This window comes from Hetaerina americana, unplaced genomic scaffold (genome assembly GCF_022747635.1).
Source record: "Hetaerina americana unplaced genomic scaffold, ioHetAmer1.1.p SCAF_1, whole genome shotgun sequence".
Lineage (NCBI taxonomy): Eukaryota > Metazoa > Arthropoda > Insecta > Odonata > Calopterygidae > Hetaerina > Hetaerina americana.
Genome location: NW_027286069.1, coordinates 20395811 through 20419657, shown reverse-complemented (window position 1 = coordinate 20419657; position 23847 = coordinate 20395811). Strand labels below are relative to the sequence as shown.

Below are 23847 nucleotides of genomic sequence, written 5' to 3'. Positions count from 1 at the left end.
CAAAAGTCGATTTATTTACTGGCTAAATGGACAAATTACGACTGAAATGAACCTGTACGGTCATTTCCTTTACACCAATAAAAATGTCTCATCTTTGTACATTGCATTCATCATAATGTGGGGATCAAGATGGTGCGGGGGCTAACGTACTGGCTTCCCACCTAGAGGGCTCGGGTTCAAATCCTGGCGGTGTTGAATATTTTTCAGAAGTATCTCGATCCCTACTTGAGGTGCTTTGTGGAGGGCACTTTGAGTGAGTACGACGTCCGTCGGATGGGACGTTAAACTGCGGACCCCTTGGCGCCTTTCGTGGAGTACGCCGGGTTTCTCTCCACCCTTCATCCTTTGCCGTTCATCCCCTATTGTGAAAATGACCTCAGCTTTCGGTCGTCTCCCCTAAATACTACTACTACTCATTATAATGTGACTCAAAATGTAATTCTTATTGTTCCTAGAATTGAGAATTAGAATAAGTCTTACACGATTTCGTATGATAATCTATTTTTTTAATAATGAACTGTTTCATTCAATCGCACGTGTTTATAATTAGCCAAGTTTTTAGCCATCTAGTTTTTTCATATATTTTGTCATGACAAAATGACATTTTGTCATGATATAACTTGTTTTGTCTCGTCTGTTCAAAATAGGAGAGCATTTGAGACTACTCTAGCTAATAGGCAGAGAAATATGCAATAATATATTATGCTTCGGCTTTTATTTAAAAAAGTTAATTTTCAAATTCCTTTTGGAATCTTCGCTGTGGTTTATACGATAAACTTTTCCTTTTTTTTTACTGACCTAAATACTAACTAATTGAAAAGTATAGAAAAACAGATAAACATTTTCCCCGTCGAAACAGCGCCCCATCCCCTTTTCTATAGACGATCAAAATCCCTCTTTTTCAAAATAGGAGACGATTACTAATGCAATTTTCAATGAACAACTTTTAATTGCATTAATTTTGAATAACGAGTATAAATTCAATACGATGCATTTGAAACTCTTGGATAATATCCAATTCTAAGGTTGAACAAATCGAAAATAACGTTTACCTGAAAAATGTCATCAAAACATCCAATCTTTACTCATAACATCTGCTTCCTATGGCAACATTCTCTTTCTATTCTATGCTTTTGTGATAAACATCATATTTTTTATTGCCAAGAGATATCTTTTAAATTTTCTATGCATTTCAAACATTTAGTTTTTAAATTTAATGTAAAAGATACAGAACCAAATCAATTATACGATATGAGGGATATCATTTTTAAATTTCGTTTTGAGCATTTATTTCGGGAAAACTTTACTATTCTTCAGTAATTCAATTAAAGATTAATATATTATCATTAATGTTCTTGGAATACTAAGGAATAGAATATATTCCAGTCTTATTGCAATTACACCAGTGTTACATGCAACTGATTGAAATATAAATGGCCATGCGGAAAAAAGCTCATCCCACCCTAGTTTTGGCAAGTGAGAGAGCGGAACCATGGGACTCAAGTCCACTTTTATTTCCGGGTTTCCTCTGTTTTTCATGCGTAAGGCCACGATATTTCCTCATAACAAAACAGAACAGAAGTTTCCCATCCCTATGGATTGGTTGCCTGATAAAGTGCGTTTCAAATTTACGATACGACTGACGGCGTAAGCGACAAATTCGTCCAAAATATTTATTTCCAGAAGTATTTCCTATTGTTCCCGCGAATCGCGAACAGGGACCAATGATTGAGCTTGAAGAGAGGTGGTCATCCAAATGGAACTTTCTGCAAAATGAAACGCTTTTTCTTCGGCATTGGTAAAAATTGTTTTTCCACCTTAAAGGAAGCCATTTACGAAATTACACTTCTGGATGCCACAAATTGAATGAATTACAGTTTTATTTGAAATCAACACAGGATCGGTTGCTCATTGATATTATTTCAAGCAATGCTTTCATTCAAATCAAGGATTAATGATTTCTTTGTCAAAGAGTGAAGTCAAGACGATTTTAAATGATTTTTATCCGCCCTCAACTGACTAGAAAAAGTAACGTCCACCGATGTATCCATGCTTCGTTTGAGAGAGAAATACTCAGTGTGCAAACAGTACCGTATATATTGAATTGATTGCATACTTCGACTTTCATTGCCTGTTGGTATGAATACCAAAAGGGTCGTTCTCTTCACCAACGTTTGAATGTGCTCTTTCGACTTATTCTTCCTTCACACATCTAGATTAATTAGCTGTGCAAATGATCCCCCTGCCACACACCTAGCCGGTTGCTTCCGGGTTATCATTTAGATCATGTAGGTGTCAAATGAAAACAACAGGTCTTATTTCATTGAAAACAAGTCTTTATTTCTTTAAAGCTATACAACCGTTTTGGCATTAAAATCAATGCTTTTACAGAATGAGCAGTAACGATTAAAGCATGGCCGTTGGAATTACCGGTGCGTTCTTACAGGAGGAAAAAACGAGTTTGGAATCTCATTTCTTCTCCGCACAACGAGCGGGAATCCATTCTCGCCAGCGTCGACGCCTGGAGTTGGTAATTGGCCGTCGAGTTTTCTTGTGGAGTTGCAGGTGCACCAGAAGAAGCAGCGGACGGGTGGTTAAGGGGTCGGGAAACGCGGCGTCGGCGGCACTGGGTTTCCCCCACGGCCGCGCGTGCCGTTTGGCAGTAGTAGTCGTGAGGTGGTATGATTGTGTAGGGGGTCAGGTATTTAGGGGAGGAGTTTGGAAGGTGGTCGGGGTTCTTTGATACACCTTCAGCGCGCCTTCAGCGTCACCGCTCACCAGTGGTGTCCGGCGTGGTGGTCCCAGTGGTGGTACTGGCCATCATCGTAGTGCTGGTATGGGGTCTCGTATTCCCATGGGCGGTAGGAGCCATCGTCTTCGCCTCCGTGGTGGCCGCCGGCCCAGGCTCCGTGGTGAGCCACGGCGTGGGCGGGGGTTGGTCCGCAGAAGGGGTAGTTGGGGCAGGCGTGTGGGTCGACTCCAGCGGGGTACTTGGCTGCGGCACCGGCGACGGCACCATGGAGTCCGTAAGCGCCGTAGATGGGTGCGGCATAGGGGGCGACGTGGCCAAGGGCGTGGGCGGCCAGCAGGGTGTTGTCACAGTAGGGGTAGTTGGGGCAGGTGTGGGGGTTAACTCCGGCGGGGTACTTGGCGGCGTGCGGAAGGATGCTGCCGAGGGCGCCCACCACGCACAGGGCGAGAACGATCTGCAAGGGAGGAAGAGAAGCAGAGAATGACATGTTAGGAATCGAATACTTAACGGATCGCTCGTATGATGTACATCCTTCCATGAAGAAACCGTACGATAGCCTTCGTATTTCGTGCAGAGCACTAAATATCGTTAGTGGGAGACTTCAACGATTGAATTTTTCCCATTCCACTCTAAACTCAGTTACGTCAATGGGGATTGGTGCGGGTCTTTCCGTTCATTGATTCGATTCATGGGATAACCAAGGGGCAAGGAGATATCCTACGTTGGATTTCTTCGACCTAATTTTTCAGTTTTCAATTTTATCTCTGGGAAGCCCTTCAAGGGGTCTCCAGTTTGAAAATACATTCTTGGGTTAGCCACAGGATAAAATCATGATAGGGGTCGGAATGCCACTGTTAAACACCGTCACCTTAAGGGTTTGAGGCGTGTCCTCGAAAGTCAGTGTATAGGCCACCAAAATAATCAAATACCAAATGTGGCAGACGAGCTGTTAAGAATTTAATCAATGACTAAATGCTTTCGAAACTACATCTGTACTGCAAAATATATCTATCTTTCAAGCATCGATTTTACTTTCTATGCATGAATACCATTTGAATGATCCAATTGCAATTCTTCATTTAAAAGTTAATTTCTAAAACTCTACAAGAATATACTCGCTTCCTTTCAAATACTGTAAAATATTCCCATGTAAATTTATTAACTATGGAGGATTGGGTTTTGGATTGGGATCTTTTGATGAATATTTGATTCCAAAGTATCATTGTTATTTTATGGTTGGTTCTTTGCTTTAAAGGTTTCTACTTGTAAAATTTGCAGAAGGGTGCAAAATATCAACTGAAGCGCTTGCATGAAAAAGTCAATGAAACTTAATGTGTCTTTAAAAAATTACAATTATGGAAATAATTTGGAAATTACGAAATTCCACGAATTCAAGAGAAAAATGGAATGAATCTTGCTTTCTTTTTAGCGTCAGGAAGGGAGAAATTAATCCTTCAATGATGGAAAAACACATTTAAAAGACGCGGAGACATCCATCCTTAGTCAATTATTAAATAACATTGTGGACGACAAGGACGTCTCAAAAAGGGTTTGATGAACAAAAACGACCGTTTCTTACTCCGGTATTCCTGGTAATTATTTTCTTGAGATGATTAGGGATGATTAACGAAAACAGCTCTCCCTAAGAAATATCTCCCTGGGAGAACGTTGAACACTTTTCTGAATTACATCTGAATCCCTTGGGGAGCAAATTCCCAGTTTTACCTTGACTAAGGGTCCGCCAAGAGTTAGATAGGGTTCCGCGGATTTGTTAAAGGAGCCTTTAACTGTAAGATTGAGGCTGAGGAAACGTTAAGTCACGTAATTTAACCGCGCAAAAGCACCGAAACGGTTGTTTTTTCACTTACAAGAGGGCGACTATGGTATGCCATAAGGAACTCAGGCGTGGTGACAACGATTCGGTGACCAATGGTATAGAAAAAGAAACCGAGACTTAGAGCCCTCAGCGAGAGCTGAGAGCATAAAAAAGAAGGAAAAAAAGAGATATTTTTCTCTCACCATCTTGTAGGCCATGGTTGGTTTTGTACCGGGACTGCTGCTGGTACTTCTAGAGAGAGACTTCTCTGTGCACCTGATGACAAGGAACCCCCCGCGAGTTTATATAGTGATACAGTTCGCCTCCCCTTCGTGTCCCCATCCCATCTCTCCCCCAAGGAGCACCCCGCCCGCATCCCCGCTCCGCCCTACCATCCTTCCCTTCCTTCGGCGGCGGCGCCCACACCACTCCCCTCTCCCCACCCGTCCCCGGGCACCGCCGCCGCGCCCTTGCGCGCACCCTCCGCTCCCGTGGAGTCCCTTCGACAGTCGCGCGGCCTCCATCGGGACCCCTCTCCTCTCTATCCACTTACTCTTCCCGGTCTTCCCACCGAGTTTTTTTTTCCTTCTCTCTATCTTCCACCATACCTGCCTTTCATATTCTAGACCAACGCCCATGGCCTCTGCAACCCGATGTCCTGTCTCTAGCCAATGTTACGAGAGTCGGAGGGAGAAGGGTGATATAGGGAGGAAGGAAGGGAGCGAGGTATTTGGAATCGATAATAGGGGTGGAGCACTCTGGAAGACGGTTAAACATTCCGTAGTAAATTGCGTCACGAGAGCGAGAGTGATGCTGGATGCGAATTCCCGGCGGGGTGGAAGTAGCAGTGCTTCGTCGCGCATTTCCCGCCCTATATTTGCACGACCGCATATTTTTTCAAGCATCTGCACTATACTTACCAAATTTTATAACGGTCATTCTTAAGAAAACGTAATGGTCAATACTGAAAAAATTGTTTTCGTGAAATTCCGTCCGAGTTCCTCAAATTTAAATGAAAACAATGGCTGGGACAAAACGAAAAGCAACGCGTGAGCATCTTCGCTAAATTTCTTATTTGGTCATTTCCGGAAGTCCATAATTTGTTGCGAGTCTCCGTAGGAAGAGTGTGGTTTTTAAAACGCTTGTTTTTTGCATTATATAGTAGTTTTTCTTTGGACATTATTACCATCTTCTATGCCTCGAAATATTAAATACTAGGTACTAACCTATCCGCATTCAGGCCTTAACCGAGATACACGAATTAATTCAGTTAATTGAGGATCCGCAAATTTCATTAAAAGTAATTACGATCAAAATTTTATAAATTTTCTCTGTTTCTGGAGTTGACTAACATCCACTTGTTAGAGATGCTTCCGGGGTCCGATTTGTGATCCCAAAGATTCGAAAGTATTTCCTGTCAACTGAGGACAAGGATCGAACAGAGGGGAGAATAGTATTTCCTCCATGCTGCGAAACCAGGAAGCTTCCGTATCTAAGATTGCCAAAACGTTTTGATGGCGCCACCCTTACTCTCAAAGAACGTGTTTCCACACGTCTGCCTCTTCAATGCTAATTCCTGAAACGGAAAGTAACTAATTTTGGAAAATAGACTTGGATATCTGTGTCAAATTAATTTTATATGTACATTACGACACTAATAATTAGATGAAATAATTAAGTATGGGCAATTACTATCGTTTAATTTACTGATATAAAATCATTTTCAAAGAAAAATCATTCGTATGGATAGTATAAAAACACGACTTTATTTTAAATCGGATGTCTAAAAATGGATATTAGGATTTTGTCGTGTTCGATGGTTTCTGGCTGAACTTTGTGGAAGTTCATTTTCATGGAATGAAGTGAACAAGAAAGAAAACAACAGTGGGAAAAATACATTGTACTCATCATTCCATGAAGTTATTTGTTCTTTATTTCATTTTTAATCCTCCCTTGAAATAGCATATCTTTTTCAGGAAGTATTGAAACACTGAAAATGCATATAGCTGGGGAAATAAATAGGAAAATATTAAGAGACTAATCAACAGTATTCAATCCGAAGGTTGTTTTGATTTGGTGAGGATAGAGATCACCCAGTACGAAACCTAATGGCGAGTGAAAGTCAAATATTAACAGGGTAATAAAGTGATACAGTTTCATATTTTCTGTCATGGATGTGGTTTTCCAGGGAGATTTGGCAACCGAAAAATTCACTCTGCTTGGGTAAAGCTAAGGGTACACAGAGGTGACACCTAGAACCGAACCTGCGTTCGCCGGTCAGTAGCTCGTCCAATACTTTCACTTGTATACCCAATGCACTCCCAATCCTCACTTAGAAAAAAAAACTCTCTAAAAGATTTAATATGCAGGCAGCAGTGTTCTTACAAAATATTTTAGTATAAGCGTTTTTGTAGCATAAATTTGGACCAATTACCGGAGATCTATAATCGATGGTATCAAGCCAAGTTTTATAACTTTATAAATTGAGTTGATACCATAATTTATATGTGGGGCAAGGTTTTGAAGAGGTTGGATCATGATCGGGAATCTACTAAGAAAAAATGATATTCATTGGTCACTGAACCGAGAAATGAATACCGCATTACATGGCATTTTTTTTATTTTTTATGATGCATGATTTTCCGCATTTTGTATTTTTCATGACATTGTTATGAATATTCAATCTCCAAGAAAAAATTATTTCTCAAGTTCAATTTTCAGACAATAATTCTACTTTTTATACTCGGCCGAGCATTTTTTTAGTGCTCTATCTGACTGTATCACAAAGTCGTAGTCGCAAGAATGATTGCCTGAAAATTAAATGTCGAAGAAATTTGGAAGCCGAAGTATAATGCCCAGATTGTTGAAGATACGAGTGTATTTTGTACTCGTATGCCTTGATTTAAACACCCTCTCAAATTACTTATTTTCTAATTTGCATTTCAACGCTTTGTTATTTTGGTGTTGAAATTAACCTTTTAATAATGTATGTTATGTCATAGGTATGCATTACATTATGATGCTAATTGAATACGATCGTTCTATTAGCATTGCTTTTTTACCGTTTTAGGTAGGCTTTGAATGGAGACAGCCTGTATAATTGAACAACAGTATCACAGCACGGTGAACCGTTTGACCAACAGGAACGTTTATGTGTCTTAATCAATATTCACTCTATGATGTTGGAACTAACAAAGCCTCCCTACCGCATTAAATTCATTTATTTGTTAATAATATCTGTAGAAATGTAACGAAAGAAGAGGGAATAGTACTAACGAGTGCACCGCATTAGATAAATACACGTATAAAATGGCTTTTTGGCTTACTTTTGAAGTGGAATGAAGTTGAATTTTATGGCTGAATGCCACGATGAAAAATATATACAATTAATACGAGAAGGAAAATTTCTCATACTTTCCGTAACGGTGTTCTAATAACTCACGCCAACTCATATCGACACTGCTGCATTTTGACCTTGACGCATGTCATTTATCACCTGTATTGCTAATAAGCGCAGAACAGAGCATGCATGTGACCGAAGACCGCTGGTCACTTGTTTGTCAAAGCCGCTTTACATAAAGGTAAGTTGACCCGACAACGCAAATATCCTACCGCAGTTACCTCCATTTACATTCCCATGGTATAAGTTTTGTGTGTAACAGAATTCACTCCGAATTCTGCTCCATTGGGCAGAAAACGACGTAAATTGCAGTGAAATCGAAAAAAAAACGGATTTCCGAGGAAGGAGAAACTCAGAAAGTATTCCATAATGTGTTTTCACACGTTTCTGCCGGTAAATACCCGTCGTTTCTCGGACGAGTTTTTGTTTTTCCCCTTTTACATGACCACGGCCGTGGACTATAAAATTATTTTTAAGGGGCTCATGTTATTTTCCGCTTGCTGCGCACAAAATTTCGACTACACAAGACCAGACCCTAGTGCGAAAGAAAAGCAATCCGCATTCCGAGTCGCGAAATCTTGGTCTGAATGGACTAATATGAGACGGCGTGAATGCAATGCTGTTGCAAATACTAATGCGCGAAGGTGGCAGGCACTTTGTTAAGGTTGACAAACCCTGGTCCCTGGAATTAGATTGCGCACTGCATGCTGGACGTCGAAAATACGCCGCCATCTGTTCGGCGTAGGCGGAGAATCTTGCTCAAGGTTGTAGCTCTAACACTTTGTACCGGCCTTTTTCTAAGGTCCTTAGGCATTCCGATGGCGAATAACTGAGTTGTATCCGGGGCTCGCATAGCTCACTTCATTTTTTTTACCCCTTCGCGGTTTCCGCTCGAACTAATGGTGAGCAGGTCTTCGGGTCCAGCTTTCCTCCGCCGAGAATAAACGGGACGTACGGGAATGCACATCAGGGCTATCGCATGGGTATGTCTTTTATTTTTCCTAAATGGCTTGTAAATTATTATGTCTTTTGTTTGCGGTATGGAGCTCTTTTGTGGTTCTACGCCCACATGATTAAACCATTGTGGCATTGAGAGCTGACTTTTATGCAGTCGTATAACGTTCTTACTTCAAGAAATGCGATACCTCCTCGAATTCCTCGTTTGATATAAGTGAATCAACTTTCCTTCTCTGAGAATACTCACTTCGCGAGGAGAAAGTATAATTTCAAAGCCATGCACTTAAATGTTTTCGAAGATGCTTCTCAAATTCCCATTCGGTCGAAGTGTAGCTCATCAGTCGTCTCATTGCGATATGTTTTTGTGCTGAAAATATTTGAAATAAAATTCCAATGGTATTTATGGTGGATTTCTATTACATAACATTATGGAATGGAATTTGTTACCAAGATCTAAATTTTACACCTCTGTACTAACGGAAAAATTAACAAAAAATCATTTTTATCCTTAGCTCATTTAACACATCATGTAAGTGTAAGACCAGTGCCCTTTTTGGGATTTTTAACTGAATTGTTTGATCTCTTTATCATACGCGCTTTCCTATGATTGAAAATTGTAATCCTTTGAGTGCTACAGTGAAGGTCACATTCGAGAGACGATTATCTGTCAATTGCCTGCACATTCCGCTTTGCTTTCTGGCTGTCCTTAATCCAATTATTGACGTGACCTATGCATATTTATCAATAATCATATAGAAAAAAACAATATGATACACCATAAAAATGTCTAATTTAAAGCGATCATGTTCATTTCCAATGAAATTCTCCAGGAAGTTAATTATAAAACAGAAGGGATGTTTGCCATTGGCTGAAGGTGACCTCCTCCAAAGACACTTCGGACTTTCCCAAGGTGAATGAAGGTTGCCGAAAATCATTACCACTGTGTGTGAAACATGGAACAAGGTAAATAACCCAATTACTGGGAAATGATTTTAGGTCCAGTTTAATTAGATAGAAATGAAATCAAGAAAAATTGGTTCCTGGAGAACGATTTTTCTTCAATTCCGGAAAATATTGTGAATGAATCTTGACTGGTGGAAAGACAATAAGGATATAATTTTCGTGAGAGCAGGATAGAAGAATTGACGATATTTATACCTGGGAAACAGTTAAGAGGGAAAAAATAGAACACAAAAAAATATTTCTATTTTGCCTATTGAATATTATAACATATGGTATGTGCCGTCAACTGATTACTTTGATTTCTCATTTGGATTTTATTTGCAATATTTGTTTGCATATGGTATTTGTTTGCAATAAATGAGAATAAATATTTTTAAATGAATAAAAAGGTAGGGTAATTTTCGTCACTTTCAGTCGCTTAGATGCAAAAATCATGAAAGCCACGCTGTTCTTCTCAGCTTTTCATCTATAATTCGATTGAAATTTCACCTTTTCTTCATGAAATATTTCTTTTAGATTTCCCATTTGAAAAGGGTAAATAGCCTGGAGTACAAACCTAGAGGTTTTATCTTATATTTCATCAATACTTACATTTTTATTCCGACCAAAAAAGGGAGAGGGCATTCTCCCCCTTGGTTTTCTAAAATCATATTTTCCCTGTTGCCTCAGAGCTTTTTCCCTTTTCTGTTTTTGCTTAAGATATTTCAGGCCGCCCATATACTTTCCTTTTTATGTATACAGAAATTCCCCTTTGGATTGCGCCAGCTTCTCCCTTCATTGCTCGCCTTAAACACCAATATATACATTCTTCCGAGAATTCTTTCCTTGTGCTCCTGCACACATTCTCTGTTCCCAGCAATTTGTTCTCTTAGTTCCGGAAAAGCTTTGTGCATAATGTTATTTCTTCTGATACACTGTAAAATAAATGATACAAAAGGCCTTTTTTGCCTTCTTATGCAATAAAATTTCTGTTAAACCTATTCTCATTGTCTTGTAATGTCATAGTAGAAAGATTTTTTGATACTGTTACAAAACGAAAATATCATTTACATTTGTTGCATTAAAATCTAATGCAGTAATAGGTATACACTTAATAAAACATTATTAATTAGCGTTTCAAATATTTGTAATACCGGTAATAACTGAACAATTTAGTGTTAAATTTTGTTTTCGTATTTACTCTATAAAAGGGTATTGATCTCTGCGCAGAAGAAATCTTAGATACTATTTCATGCGTAAAACAGAAGTCTATCAAAACGGCTCGGGAATTTATCTATCTCCTCTATATCATTAGGGTCCGGGTTTGAATCCCGGCTGAGGGAATAATATTGAAGAGGCATATCTTAAACATACTTGGGCGTCACGTGGAAAGCATTTAAAGAGGAGTACGCAGTCCATCGGATGGGATATGAAATGTATGAAATGTAAATCCCTTTGCGCCTTTAGTTAAAAGAGTAGAATGAAGGTTCCTTTCCACCCTTCTTCCTCAATTTCTTGAATATCCAGCCCCTACCAAATCACCAATCCATTTCTAATGGCGCAAATTATATCAGCTATTCTTTCCCTAATAACCATTACTGCTTAAATGTTCAAGAATCTTCAGATCAAAGATAACTTCAAGTTTACGAGAGGAATTGCTGTTAATCAATTGTAACTGCGTAACCCAGAGAGTGTGACCGACTTTGATTCATTCTGTTTCGTAAACCCTTATCCCAAGAAGCTACAATTTGGACAAAAGTGTTTTTACGCTTATCTAAATTCCCGCGCTCTTTTTAATTTGCTGGAAAAATTAAAAATTAAATAAAATTTGTAGTCTCGGCTGACTTTGTAGAAAAATCTTAAACACCCTGCATATTTTTTTATTAATTCAGCTGAAGTGAACTCTGGACGCAAAAGGTGTATCCTTGAGATAATTCACCTGCAAAATGAATAAATATAAGGAACTGATAAATTGACTGATATCAAGCCAGAGACCAGTGGTACAGGTGAGAGGATCTCAGGGAAGTACAGTCATTTTATATTCGGTTGCGAATTTTGCGAAAGTTCATGTAGCTTTTGGCGAGATCAGAGTGTTTGATAAAGTTCACCGTCGCCCCACATGTTTTCGCACCAACGATCACGAGCAAGGTGCCAGAGATTCTGCCCTTCCTGCGCCATGAGCGATACGTAACCGGATGACTGAATAATGCAGCCCTGGAATTTAGCATCATTCTGACTAATGAGCCACAAACCAGTATTTTTCGACACCGAGGGAATTATTCATGATGAATCATTTGATGGCGATATGAATTGCATGCCGTCTCTCTCATTGGTCATGTCCTGGAGCGAGATTAAATGTAACTTTTTTGTTTTACCTCGTCATCGCGATCCATGACGTGAATTTTCCCCGTAACACAAATGGCGATCAAAGATCTTCTGACCTACTCCTATTTTGTATCCTACTCCCAACTGCCTGAAAATCACTTTATTTCAAAGACCCGGAAATTTAAATTTAAGGAACGTTAATTTTTTTACGATGTTCATTTTTTAAAATGACGATGACGGCAATGCGTGATCGCTGTACGAAGATCCGTGATCGCTTTCCTGGAAGGTCTTTAAAAGAGTCAGGTGGAAGACGGAAGCGGAAATACGATGGAGTTCAGAGAGGATGCCCGCTCTGGCAACGATGCCACAAAGAGATAATGGGAAGACTCTCAGATAAATAAGAATGGCGGATTGAGGAAAAAAACCATGAAAGATATTTCCCATTTGGCTTCAACTCGAGAAAAATAAAGTTGAAGGCACGTAAAAAAAACGGTGCGGACAAGGCTGCTCTTTCTATTTAATGGGGCTCGTGAACGATTTATTTTTGTCCACAAATGGACGAGACTGATTGATGGAAATTCCCAACCTCCAGAATTTTTTCTGTATGATTTGTCTGTTCGATACTTCGAAGAAATTTTCCCTCAGGTGAATTCTCTATAATGTACACTAAAGGATTAAGCAGTGTCTGACAAAGGATTAGAATAATGTCTATATTTTACGCCTTAATGAATAGATTTTTAGTAAATTTTTACGCTCTGAAATTATTGCATTGAAATGCAAATTAGCGGATGATTCCGTTAAAAGTTACTGTTGCGGCATCTCCCGCAGTTTCTTTGGAATTAAATGAGTAGTCTTCAACCCCCCCTCCCCATGAATGAAGATTAATATACGTAATTCCCCATGAATCCAAATCAGTGGAAGCCGTGAGTCAATCCAGGCCTCTCTCAAGCAACATACACTCACTTTCCCGCTGAATGAATCCGACACCACTTGCGGTTTTTCGTCATTTTCTGTAAGTTCCCCATCCGGATGAAACAATTGACGCCTCAGCGAGACAATATAGGCACCCAATACCCCAGCGAGACAATATAGGCACCCAATACCCCAGCGAGACAATATAGGTTCCCTTCCAGTTACCCTCATTTCCTTCTTTCCCTTCCCATGCGAGATGAAAAAATCCTCTTTGGAACCTGAGTAAAATCTTTAAGGAAACTAATAATTCTTGGCTTGGAGTTAAAGCAACCAATAAAAAAAGGGATGAATAATGTGAAATATGTAAAAGGAACTTAATCGCAGCTTAAAAGTTATTTTCCTCTATTATTTTTTGTTGAATGAAGAATTAGAAATTTTGGTACGTTATGTGTGGCATATACTTCTCCAGTTTTGCATGTGTGGTCCATTAGGCCAAAATGCGTAAATACGGGTTTGAGTCGGGCTGGGAATAATGGATGGGAAACTTAAAGTCTTTCGTTCCTTAATATATACGACATGACGTTTTCTTTTATTTCAACATTTTATTTTGCTTTTTCAACAATTTTCATGTTTACACGCTCGTTTAACTTACAGAGACACATTGGAATTCCTGACAAGAAATTCTCAGAGAGATGAAATGTTATTTTACGATCATCAACTGATCTGGTATAATTCATGTAACTCCTTTGATACGTCAGATGGTTGGTGGAATACTTAGGGCACTATTTTAATAAAAAATGAGCGCTAAAACTTATGATATTGTTTCATATTTCATTCTTAACACCTCCTTTTAGTTTCTATTAAGCTCCACAATCTCCTATGATCCTATGATCTCATTGATTTCACTACCCAAGAACAGTATGTGTGGAAAAAAATACAATGCCATTGTTCTCGTTTATATCGAATAACTAATGTCATGCATGTCGTTCAAGGTAATTGTATCGAACCGTTATGAGTTAAGTGCTTAGAACACTAGGCGGCTTCGATTATTTTTGTCGTTTTGCTCCTCTGGGATAGAATTGCTTGTTTAATTACTCTATATCCGTAATAAATGAGTTTGCAATTTCCCACAGACCTTATCTATAATGCGTTTCACCGACTTGCGGCATCATCAAGTGATAATGCCGCAAGTCGGTGAAACACGTTTTACCTTAAAATGAAGTCTGGGAAACATTTAAAAACTCATTTGATATGGGCATCAAGCAATTCCACGAAGTGAAGCCTGAAATTATAAAGTACAAACATTGTTATATATTTATTTCGGATTTTTTTTTCTATTTTTCACTAATAATTCTGAAAAAAATAGCGTTCCAAACCACTAGGTCGAATTCGGAGTATGAACATTTATTCGTGACGTGAAATACGAATGAAATATCACCAAAATGTTCACCGCTTGACTAACATCTAGCTTTTTCAATCGATTTCTTTCGCTCATTGTCATTTTATAACATTTTTGACCATTTATAACAAATATTGACGCTTAAACGAGCATTTCCTGTCACGCAAATCTGTGCCGAGCCGCCTGCATTAACTCTCCAGATGGGTGAGGCAGAGCACCCTTGGAAAGAGAAAGTGTAAAGGAGAAATAGATGAAATACCACGCTAGTAGAGGCTCTCAGAGGCCATAAAGTTTTCAGTTAACTTAATTTTACTTAAGAAATTTAATGCTGGATTCTCTCCGTCGAGCGATTGAGTGTTTGTATTTTTTTCTCTCTTAAGAATGGATCTCCTCGACCGACCCCAGAATACGTATGTATGTGGAACCTTTGATAATTCTGAATAGCCCGTTTACACAGTAAATTTTTTAAAGGAAAGGAATTAAAAATGAAGAATAAATATCTACATATACGTTTTAAACATATGTATGGTCCCTACAATCTTAGTCACTATCCATGGACGTGTCATGATTAGCGCCACACTATGCGTAAACAGTTAATAGAGAATATTTCGCAATTAAATATAAAATGATAATCTTTTAGTTTCACACTAAAAATGAAATAATTATGATATTTCATGTACTTTTTAATTCCTCCCTTTTGTCTTTTGAACTTATAATATTAAACCAATCAAGCCTTTCTAATACTTATGATAAAATTAGAGAATTTTAACAATTTCCATGATTCTTCTTTTATTTCCCAAAAAGTAGGCAAACAATTGACATTTTTAGTGCTGCAAATAAGTGAATAAGGCTCGGAAATCGAAGGAAGCCGTTCCATTGTATAGAAATAACTAATCAGCGGTAATTTTTCATCCGTCATATTATGGCACTACTGGTTTCCAAGCCAAATTTAATGATAACAGTCAACTTTAGAAACCAGTATTGCTGCAATAAATAAATATGATACCAATAATTATTTTTATAAGATTGAACGATTCCACAAAATGAAGTCTGATACCATTAGTTATATCGGATGCTGTTACCTTTCCTAACTGACAAGATTTCTTTTCACCCGTAAAATTTATTATCTCACAAAAAATGTTTGATAAAATAGTTTTCCAACCCCCTAAGAAAGTGGAAAATAAAACGTACAACTTAAATTCTGATATATAGTGGAGAAAAAAATAATTTTATCAATGGTCTAAATACGGCTCTCTTCCGCTATCCGTGGCATGCGAAACACGATGTCAACCTATTAAACCGAGGTTTAAGCGAAGAAAAATATGAGATTTTCCAATTTTTGTTATTAAATCCTTAAAATTGTCATTTCTTAATGTTTATAATTAGCATTTTCATATATTTTTATATTTAAGTAACAAAAAAACACACTCCATTGCAAACTGCTTGATTTATTCTCAGTTTTAAAGAAAGGTTTATGTGTATGCTCGTCAACATAATCCAGATCATTGCAAGCTCTTTGATCTTCCTTAGATTATAACCTTACGGAAAACAACAGGTAGATCGGAGAGAGGAACTTGGCTCTCCTGCCTTGATGGGTGGATTACAAACCCCGCGCCTTAGGGCTTGGAGTGAAGTGAGCTCTACCCGCACCTATCAAGCCGACCTTCGCTCAGCCCAAGATTGCGGTTGTTGTCGCTGATGATTGGAACATTGAAGAATTTCCTTATTAAATAGCCCATGAAGTTAGGAGTGCCGATTCTTTCAAGTTGAGAAACGCTGCTCTACATCTTAAGTTATACGTTCCATTGACTGACGAAAGAGATGGTCAGTTTAATCAAACTTATAAATAGACTCGAATGTGTTATGAATGTAAAACTTTTTTGAGTATTTTTAGTACCAATTGCCATTCAAAAATCTGATAGATTGCAGATAGAAGATAATAATCATTGAAATTAGTCAAAAGTTACTTAATCCTCGCACCAGAATCCTTTCACTTTTTATAGTAATTTCTTCTATCTTGAATATTTGTTCATCTTTACTTTCGTCCTCAATTTTCCTAATTATTTACTTTATAACGAGTGAAAAATTGTTAATATTAAATTTTATATTCTTTTCTTTTGAATACTCAGAGGCATATACTAGATATGATACTATTTGCATTTCTTGTCCGTTTCCAGAGAACCATTACAGTATTCCTCCAGATGATTTGATGGCTGAAAATAGAGCCCACCTCTTCTATTGTTTTTTTAGTTGAGTGCATATAACTTTTAGAAAAAGTGAAAGATTTTCTGCACGAAAAATCACAGTTTTCCTTTATCTGAGTGATGTTAGATAGTATAAATCTTTTAGTATAAGCTACATTTTATTTGTTAATGGCCATCATATATTTTTTTCAAATAATTCCCTAAATAATAGCAGTCCGGAGAAATAATTTACATTGCGTACTTATTTGCACTACGCCAAAAAACCTATAAGCAAATAAATTGTACCAGAGAAACTAGCGGTAGCGTACCATGAATACTGACCCTTATTCAATGCTTGGTTATTTTATTTTTAACACTGGTACCATAAGGGAGCGTGAAAATCTAGTGGGTAAAGCACTGAGGAGGTTGACCGGAGGCCTCGAGTTCAATTCCGGATGAGGCCTCTGGGCACCCTTAGCTTCACCCAAGCTGTGTGATTTTTCGTTTTCTAAGAAAACCACATACGGCACAGGGATTAAGGATGTGGTCCATTGCTATTACTGTATTGAAAAGTGAATCTCATGCGCTTATAAGGATATGAACTCTATCCTATTCCATTTGAACAAATTGCTGGTTGATAACTGTGATTAGGAAATATCAAACGAATAACAGTATTCATGGGAAAGTTTTATTGACTGCCACACTCTTTTAGATGAGAAAAATTCATGTGCTCTCATTATTATACGTAACTACCTGATGATTTAGGAATATCTGGTTTATTTAGTTAGCTAACTGAAATTATTGATCAAGAATTTCGGAAATGGAATATATTAAAATCTCATATTTTAGCATGGGAATTACTGTATATATCCTATTTCTACCCCGTGAATAAATAATACCCTAAAAACCACAATGTGTGTGTTAAATGTGTCCAGTGGTGTGTTGGCAAATCATTAGCCGAACTCTCTTGGCAATAGGCTACCAAGCCTCCAAGTTCATCATTTTTTCCACGCAATTTTAGCAGGTAGTAGCAACTTCCTTAATTAATGATGGAAAGTTTTTATAAAAATTAATTTGTCAAAGTTTCTTTTTTCGCGTACCAAAATGACCAAAAACTGCTTAACACCCTAAGATAAACTTTGGAACAGATGGGCCGATATGGAATTGGGTATAATCTGAAGAGCTGAGAATGCATTTCTGTATGATCACATATCATCAGACGTCGCCCCTTCGCATGCCGAGATTGGCCTGTCTATATCTCTGTGATGCAGCTATTCGAAAACCACCCGAGGCGAATCCTCCGTGCGTCGAGATGAACAGAAAACGAACGAGAATCAAATACATTGGCAGTAATGCCCAGCCAACGGAGAAGTTCCCTTGATAAGATGATGTCCAAAAAGGAAATAGGAAACAAGGTTATTTTGGGAGAAGGTGGATCACACACATGTCACCAAAACAACTATTTTGGATGAAAACTACACGAATGTTGGCTGTGGGTGTAATTCCTCGGTAGAATTCCATTTAGATCGAGAAAAGATAATGCAACTTGGTAAGATTTTACAGTGTTTACTTATCAACACTACAAGTGTGTCAATGTGAATACATCATCACACTTTATGATTACGTTTAAACGTCAAAACACGTTTCGAAATAATAATTAATGAATACTGTGAAATTTCACCAAGTTGCAATATCCCTCCACTCTAATGGATCTGAGTAGAAGACACCATACTTCCACCTAAATTCCAGGCATTACCGCCAGCGATATCCGAGGGTTGGGGACACCGAATATCCGGGCGGTCGACGTGCGATTGGCGTGCCCGTTCGCATGCTCAGGATCCCCTTCGTTCCGGAGTGATTCCCGCGAGCCTCCCAGCAGACGTCGATCGGTATTTCCCTCCCATCCCACTCTCTTCAACCCCTCTCTCTCCCCCACACCCTCTCCCTAGGTCAATTTTCATTCCAGGAGTCTCGCCAGATCCGCCGGCCTCCCGTCGACCGTTCTGGCGACCGGGCGAGGCAGGCCTCTCCTGCCCAAGGTTTTCACCCTTCACCCTCTACCCGTCCAAGTGGGACGACGCACGCAGGGTGGGGAACAAGGAAGGGTGGTGCGGAGAGGGGAGGGAGGACGAGGAAATGCGTCCCCCCACATCCCACGGCAACCACCCTCTCAACCCCACGCCCCCTTTCACTCTCCCCCGGCCTTAATTGACACCTAATTGACTACCGGGTGGGAGGCGCGACGTTGGGGAGAGTGCAGTGGCTGAGTTAACCGCTCCTTGTGCACCTGCGACCGACAACAGAGAGGCCTCCAGAGCCTTCCGCGAATGCGTTGGTCGGCCGGCCTCTCTGAACCGGGCGGGTTCTTCCCGCTCTAATCTCCGGTCGGATGAAACGGCCGCCGTCTCCCAATACGGAGCGGAGACGCCTTACCTGCAAAGTTCATATTGTCTATTAAATGTTCCCGCCAAGTTCCAATCCTCTCATAACTTTCACGCACGTGGAAAATACCTCCGAAATTGCAATAGAAATTCGTCAGTAGTTTTACTGGTTATATGGAGGAGGCGACCGACCGAGTTTATCTGTGGAATTTTAAGGTAGCTGTACAATTCGGTAAAAGATGTGGGATTTTTAGGGAAAGATTGAACGAAGAATTGGTGTATTGATAGAATCCAGAAACTTCAACGCTAACCTCCTCTGTTTACAGAAGGCTTTTCTAGGGGTAAAAAATTTAGCGTCCCATCCGCCGGACGGTGATTGAAGTATTCTTCACAAACCCCAGAGGGATAGGGGAAATTTCGACCACTTTGGGATTCGAAAAAGGTCGAAATCATCGCAATAATGGTGCAAAACTTATGAAAAAGGATTCATGTCATCTAAATTTATAAAAACAAATAATGATTAATTAAATTATTCCCTAATGCCTATTAATCTCCGTGAAAGTGATGGAGCGGAGTAGGGGAAAGGGTCATTCATCTATTTGTTCTTTTCGCTGCGAATCAACAATCGATGGATGAGCGAGTGGAAAAAACGCATCCTAAAAGGATTACCTATAAGTCAAGACAAAGAAAACAAAGATCTCAATAAATATTTATATCCCCCCTTTAATCTCGATACGTGTATCGATACTAATGTAATCCTCAATACGTGTCCAATTACGAGGAATCCGAAATATCGATTCTATTCCGCCCGAATCCCGCGATCGCCTGGCATTCTTTCATCGATTTATTCGATACACGAGCCTTCCATGATAATTACTTAATTGGAAAAACACTGAATCAATCGTACAGCACTGATTTTTTCTAAGTTTGCTCAGTTTTTCTTCCTCTCTAGGTCCCGTTAGGTGTCTGAGTTTCTGAAAGCGGTTAAGCGTTGTGAATTGTCCGGCAAAGTCTGTCCCTTTCATACTCCTCATGAAATACAGCCAATAGTTCCTCATTAGGTTTCCGATTATTCTTTGCTTCAAAAACTTTATTTGCATAATTAATTTTATTTTTGTTCATTAAAGTTAAGCTCTTAGCATTTGTTCAGCATAGCCCCACAGTTAAAATAAGTACAATTCGAATGGCAGAAAACCTGATTTATTATTGATCTTACTTAAAATCAAGTTCCGTTAATAAATGTAATCCATTTTGAAAACAAGGTCAATCAGCTCTGTGCAAATTAAAATTAATTTACGATTTATATGAGTCCAATTACCGTTACAATTTGATCAAAAACGTATCACGGGTAGCCAGGTTGATTCTCAAACCAATGTCTCTAAAATTGAACATACTGGCAGTCCTACCATTGACGTGATTCTATGATAATGTAGAAAATAATTGCAGTTTTTTAGTACCCTTCGAGCCACGCTAGGGTGTATGGCAGGGGGGATTACACACCAGACTACCCTTGACCCAAAGCACCTTCCCCGCCTAGCGCGGTCGGGCAAACGTTATTTTATTCTGATCCTTTATCTTTCGTGAAAAAAATGACTTCATAAATATATTTAGTTAATATTTTCAAGGTGAAGTACTCTGGCGGACGGATCCTACACGACCTTAAAAAGGATATGCCTTGGAGCAATTCATCACTGATTTAAATATCGCATATAATTAGTTCTGTGGTGTTCGGGATATATTTTTCACTGCCCTTCATCTCTATTGCCCTTTATGGGCAGTAGAGTTTTGGAGGCACATATAGGGCAAACGGTCCAAGGATCCGTAATCATGTAAAATTTTGGCGTTCATCTCGAACTGTTGGTGACGAATGGAATATTGAATGTGAAAGTGGAGTTACGGCGAGCAGTTAAATGGAGTGGAATGTGGAGAGTGAGGTTGAAGAATCATAATCATTTATGAGTGCGAGCCCATGAGCGAGTTTATGAGCGACAAGTGGGGGTTCATCTGAAGGGGTAGTAGGTCCAGGAAATATAGGAATAAGGGAGAGCAACCAAGCGTCCGTATTAGCGAACGAAAGCTACCAAGGGGCCACGCAATTTAACGTCCCATCCGACGGACCGCGTACTCCACCTTAGGTGCTCTCCACCAAGAATCCCAAGTGCAGTTAGAGGTAGCACTGATAAAGTCTGCTGCCTTCGGGATTCGAGCCCGGGTCATCGAGTTGGGGAGCAGGTACACTGGCCATCGCACCAATCCTATCTCCTATGAACCATTACGTCTTGAATAAAATATAAAGTTGTGCCGGAAAGGGATCCTTCAACGCAAAAAATTATTATTTGAAAGGTTAAGAAAATTAATTCCTAGCATTTCGTATGTTTAAATCGTTACTTTAAGATACCTACTTTTTCTTTCCATGAAAAAACACTTTCTTGCTTCCCAGCATTCTCTTTCAACTAAATGACCTGTAAAGGTTGAAATCTAATTGGTCCATGAAAAATCGTGAACTGGTACCGAAAGAGGTATTCTTTCCATTCAGATTTTAAAAAGCAAGTATGTATTTTGCTTCACATATTATGTGAATTTAAAAATTACGAAAAATAATACTTTATAGAACGTGTGGAAATATGTATACCGGGATAAAAAAGAATTAACCATCCTATGACAAGAAAATTACACATGACAATAATATTCAATTGTTTACCTGTGCGACATAATCGTTCAAACAGTTTGAAGAATATCGTCCAAAAAAATGAGAGCTACAGTCGAAATTGTTGTTTTCCTTTATCAAAAATATTGAATTTCCTGGAGTTAAAAACATTTTTCTGTGTTCCGCTTCATTCATTACAAAGTTATCTACAATTTTACAACAATTAGTACACATTCATATGAAATTTTAAATTTTCAACTCGGTCTCTAATACTATAAGTGCGAAATAGTCGTAAACTCCTCTGTTAAGAGTTATTTATGAAGTGCATTAAAGTTTTAAGTTAACTTATTTTTTTCCCTGCCAGCGCCTTTCAACAGAAAGTTGAAACTTCTGTTATTTCTCAAACATAATCTGTCTGTAGGTTAACATTTTTAACAAGGTCGACGCCATGATCCCATGGGTGCTGAGAACGCTTCCGAAGGTATCCCTTTTGCCCACTATAAAAACCGGCTGGGCTGCGGAAGGCCATCGCCGCATATCTCTCGCTCAGCTGACGATCAATTTCGATATGGGTATTAATCACTGCAAGTGAGAGATAGGATAATTACACGCTGTTTTTGTACACTACATGACTTCATTATTACGAGTATTGTTGAAACGCTCCTTCTAAAACAGCAGCTAGAGATGGTCTGCCTAAAAAATAATTAGAATAAATCCGGCAAAAACATTTATTGGAGATCTAAGCATAAATGACTAAAATTCAGGCACTCGTCACGTCCTCTTTGAGGTTACTCAAAGGTCCAAAATGATTGCCTTTCTAGCTACTTTTTATTCCTACAATAAAATATCATCAGTAACCACGTTACATAAAAATATCGGGTTTTTAATACATTCACAGAGGTCGAAAAGATTATGTGACATTGTCACACGATCAGCCTACTGATCTTCCGAGAGCACCTCGGGTATAATCTCGGCACACACCATATCCATGGCTTAATCTATAAGAATGCGCTTCACTTTGGTTTTCGGAATGTTTCACTCTTTTGCTAACATTCTGACACTCAGTCGTCGATCGGAAATGAGAATGTTCCTCACGTTATGCAAATTTTCGTCGCACTGTATCGTTGACGGATGTCCAGGGCGGTCCTAATCGTCAACCTCCAGTCTGCCCGCCCAGAATATCTTGGGATAATCGAAAATCATTCCTTGGGACATTGATTCATCTCCGTAAGCATCCTTAACCATCTATTTGATTTTATATTCTCTTATTTTATCTCGTCTCGTTTCTCCATGTAACCGGTATCGTGAATTCGCAAAGCGATCCTCGAACAGAGGTCTGGCTTAGGAGCGATACGCACATTGCAACGTCCTCGTAGATAACTGACGCAGGCCGTCTTGCTTACCCAAGACATTCCACCACATTTTTCGACCCAAATCGCCCCACTTTGGCTGCCCACGTCGGCGGGAAAAGAATCATTATACTTATATTTGGGACTTGTGCGAGGCTTTTTATCTGAATGGTGTCTGTCTTCTATTCATAAAGAGTGCCCGCTTGTTTTTAGCTAAGTCACTACTTATTTTCTTCTTTCAGATTTGAGAAACACTTTGATATCTAGGTCATTTAATATACTTCCTATTACAACGACACAGATGCAAACATCTAAAGTAATCTAACATTATTCTTAAATTTAATCCAAGCATATTAGTGTATTCATAGAGTTTTTACTATTCTATGACGATTTAATTAGCAAACTCCTACTCCGCTATCACTCATTTCTCTTCATATTGCATGAGTATTTTCCCTAATTCTCTCCCAATAATTATCACGTCTATTTTTCCTTCTTCTATGCTCCTCAATAATTTAATGTGATGCATTGAGTCTGACTCTTGTAATTTCATTCTTTCGATGTAATTCTTGGCTTTTTCGTCTCCTTACACTTCCCGCAACCCACTTAAATCCTACTTATTCGTTCACTAACCGCTTAGCAGTCATCTTCGGTGCCCGCCAAAGGTCATTTTTTCAATTTTTCTTGTTTTCGTTGATGCTCTAGGCTTACTTTCTAACAGTTCATGCCTTCCAGTCATGCAATCAACTGTGTATCAAATGTTGCTAATAACTATAAAACTTCAGAG

At 39.0% G+C, this 23847-nt stretch overlaps 1 protein-coding gene across 1 annotated transcript; it reads right to left on the bottom strand.

Annotated features, from left to right (window-relative positions):
* Nucleotides 1–2315: 2315 nt before the first annotated feature.
* LOC139700390 (uncharacterized) lies at nucleotides 2316–4834 on the bottom strand. The gene is made up of 2 exons (XM_071599016.1): nucleotides 4772–4834; nucleotides 2316–3206 (listed from the first exon to the last, which is right to left on the bottom strand). Exons 1-2 carry the CDS (start codon nucleotides 4784–4786, stop codon nucleotides 2775–2777), a joined length of 447 nt encoding a protein of 148 aa, XP_071455117.1. The 5' UTR covers nucleotides 4787–4834; the 3' UTR covers nucleotides 2316–2774.
* Between the last annotated feature and the right edge of the window lie 19013 nt (nucleotides 4835–23847).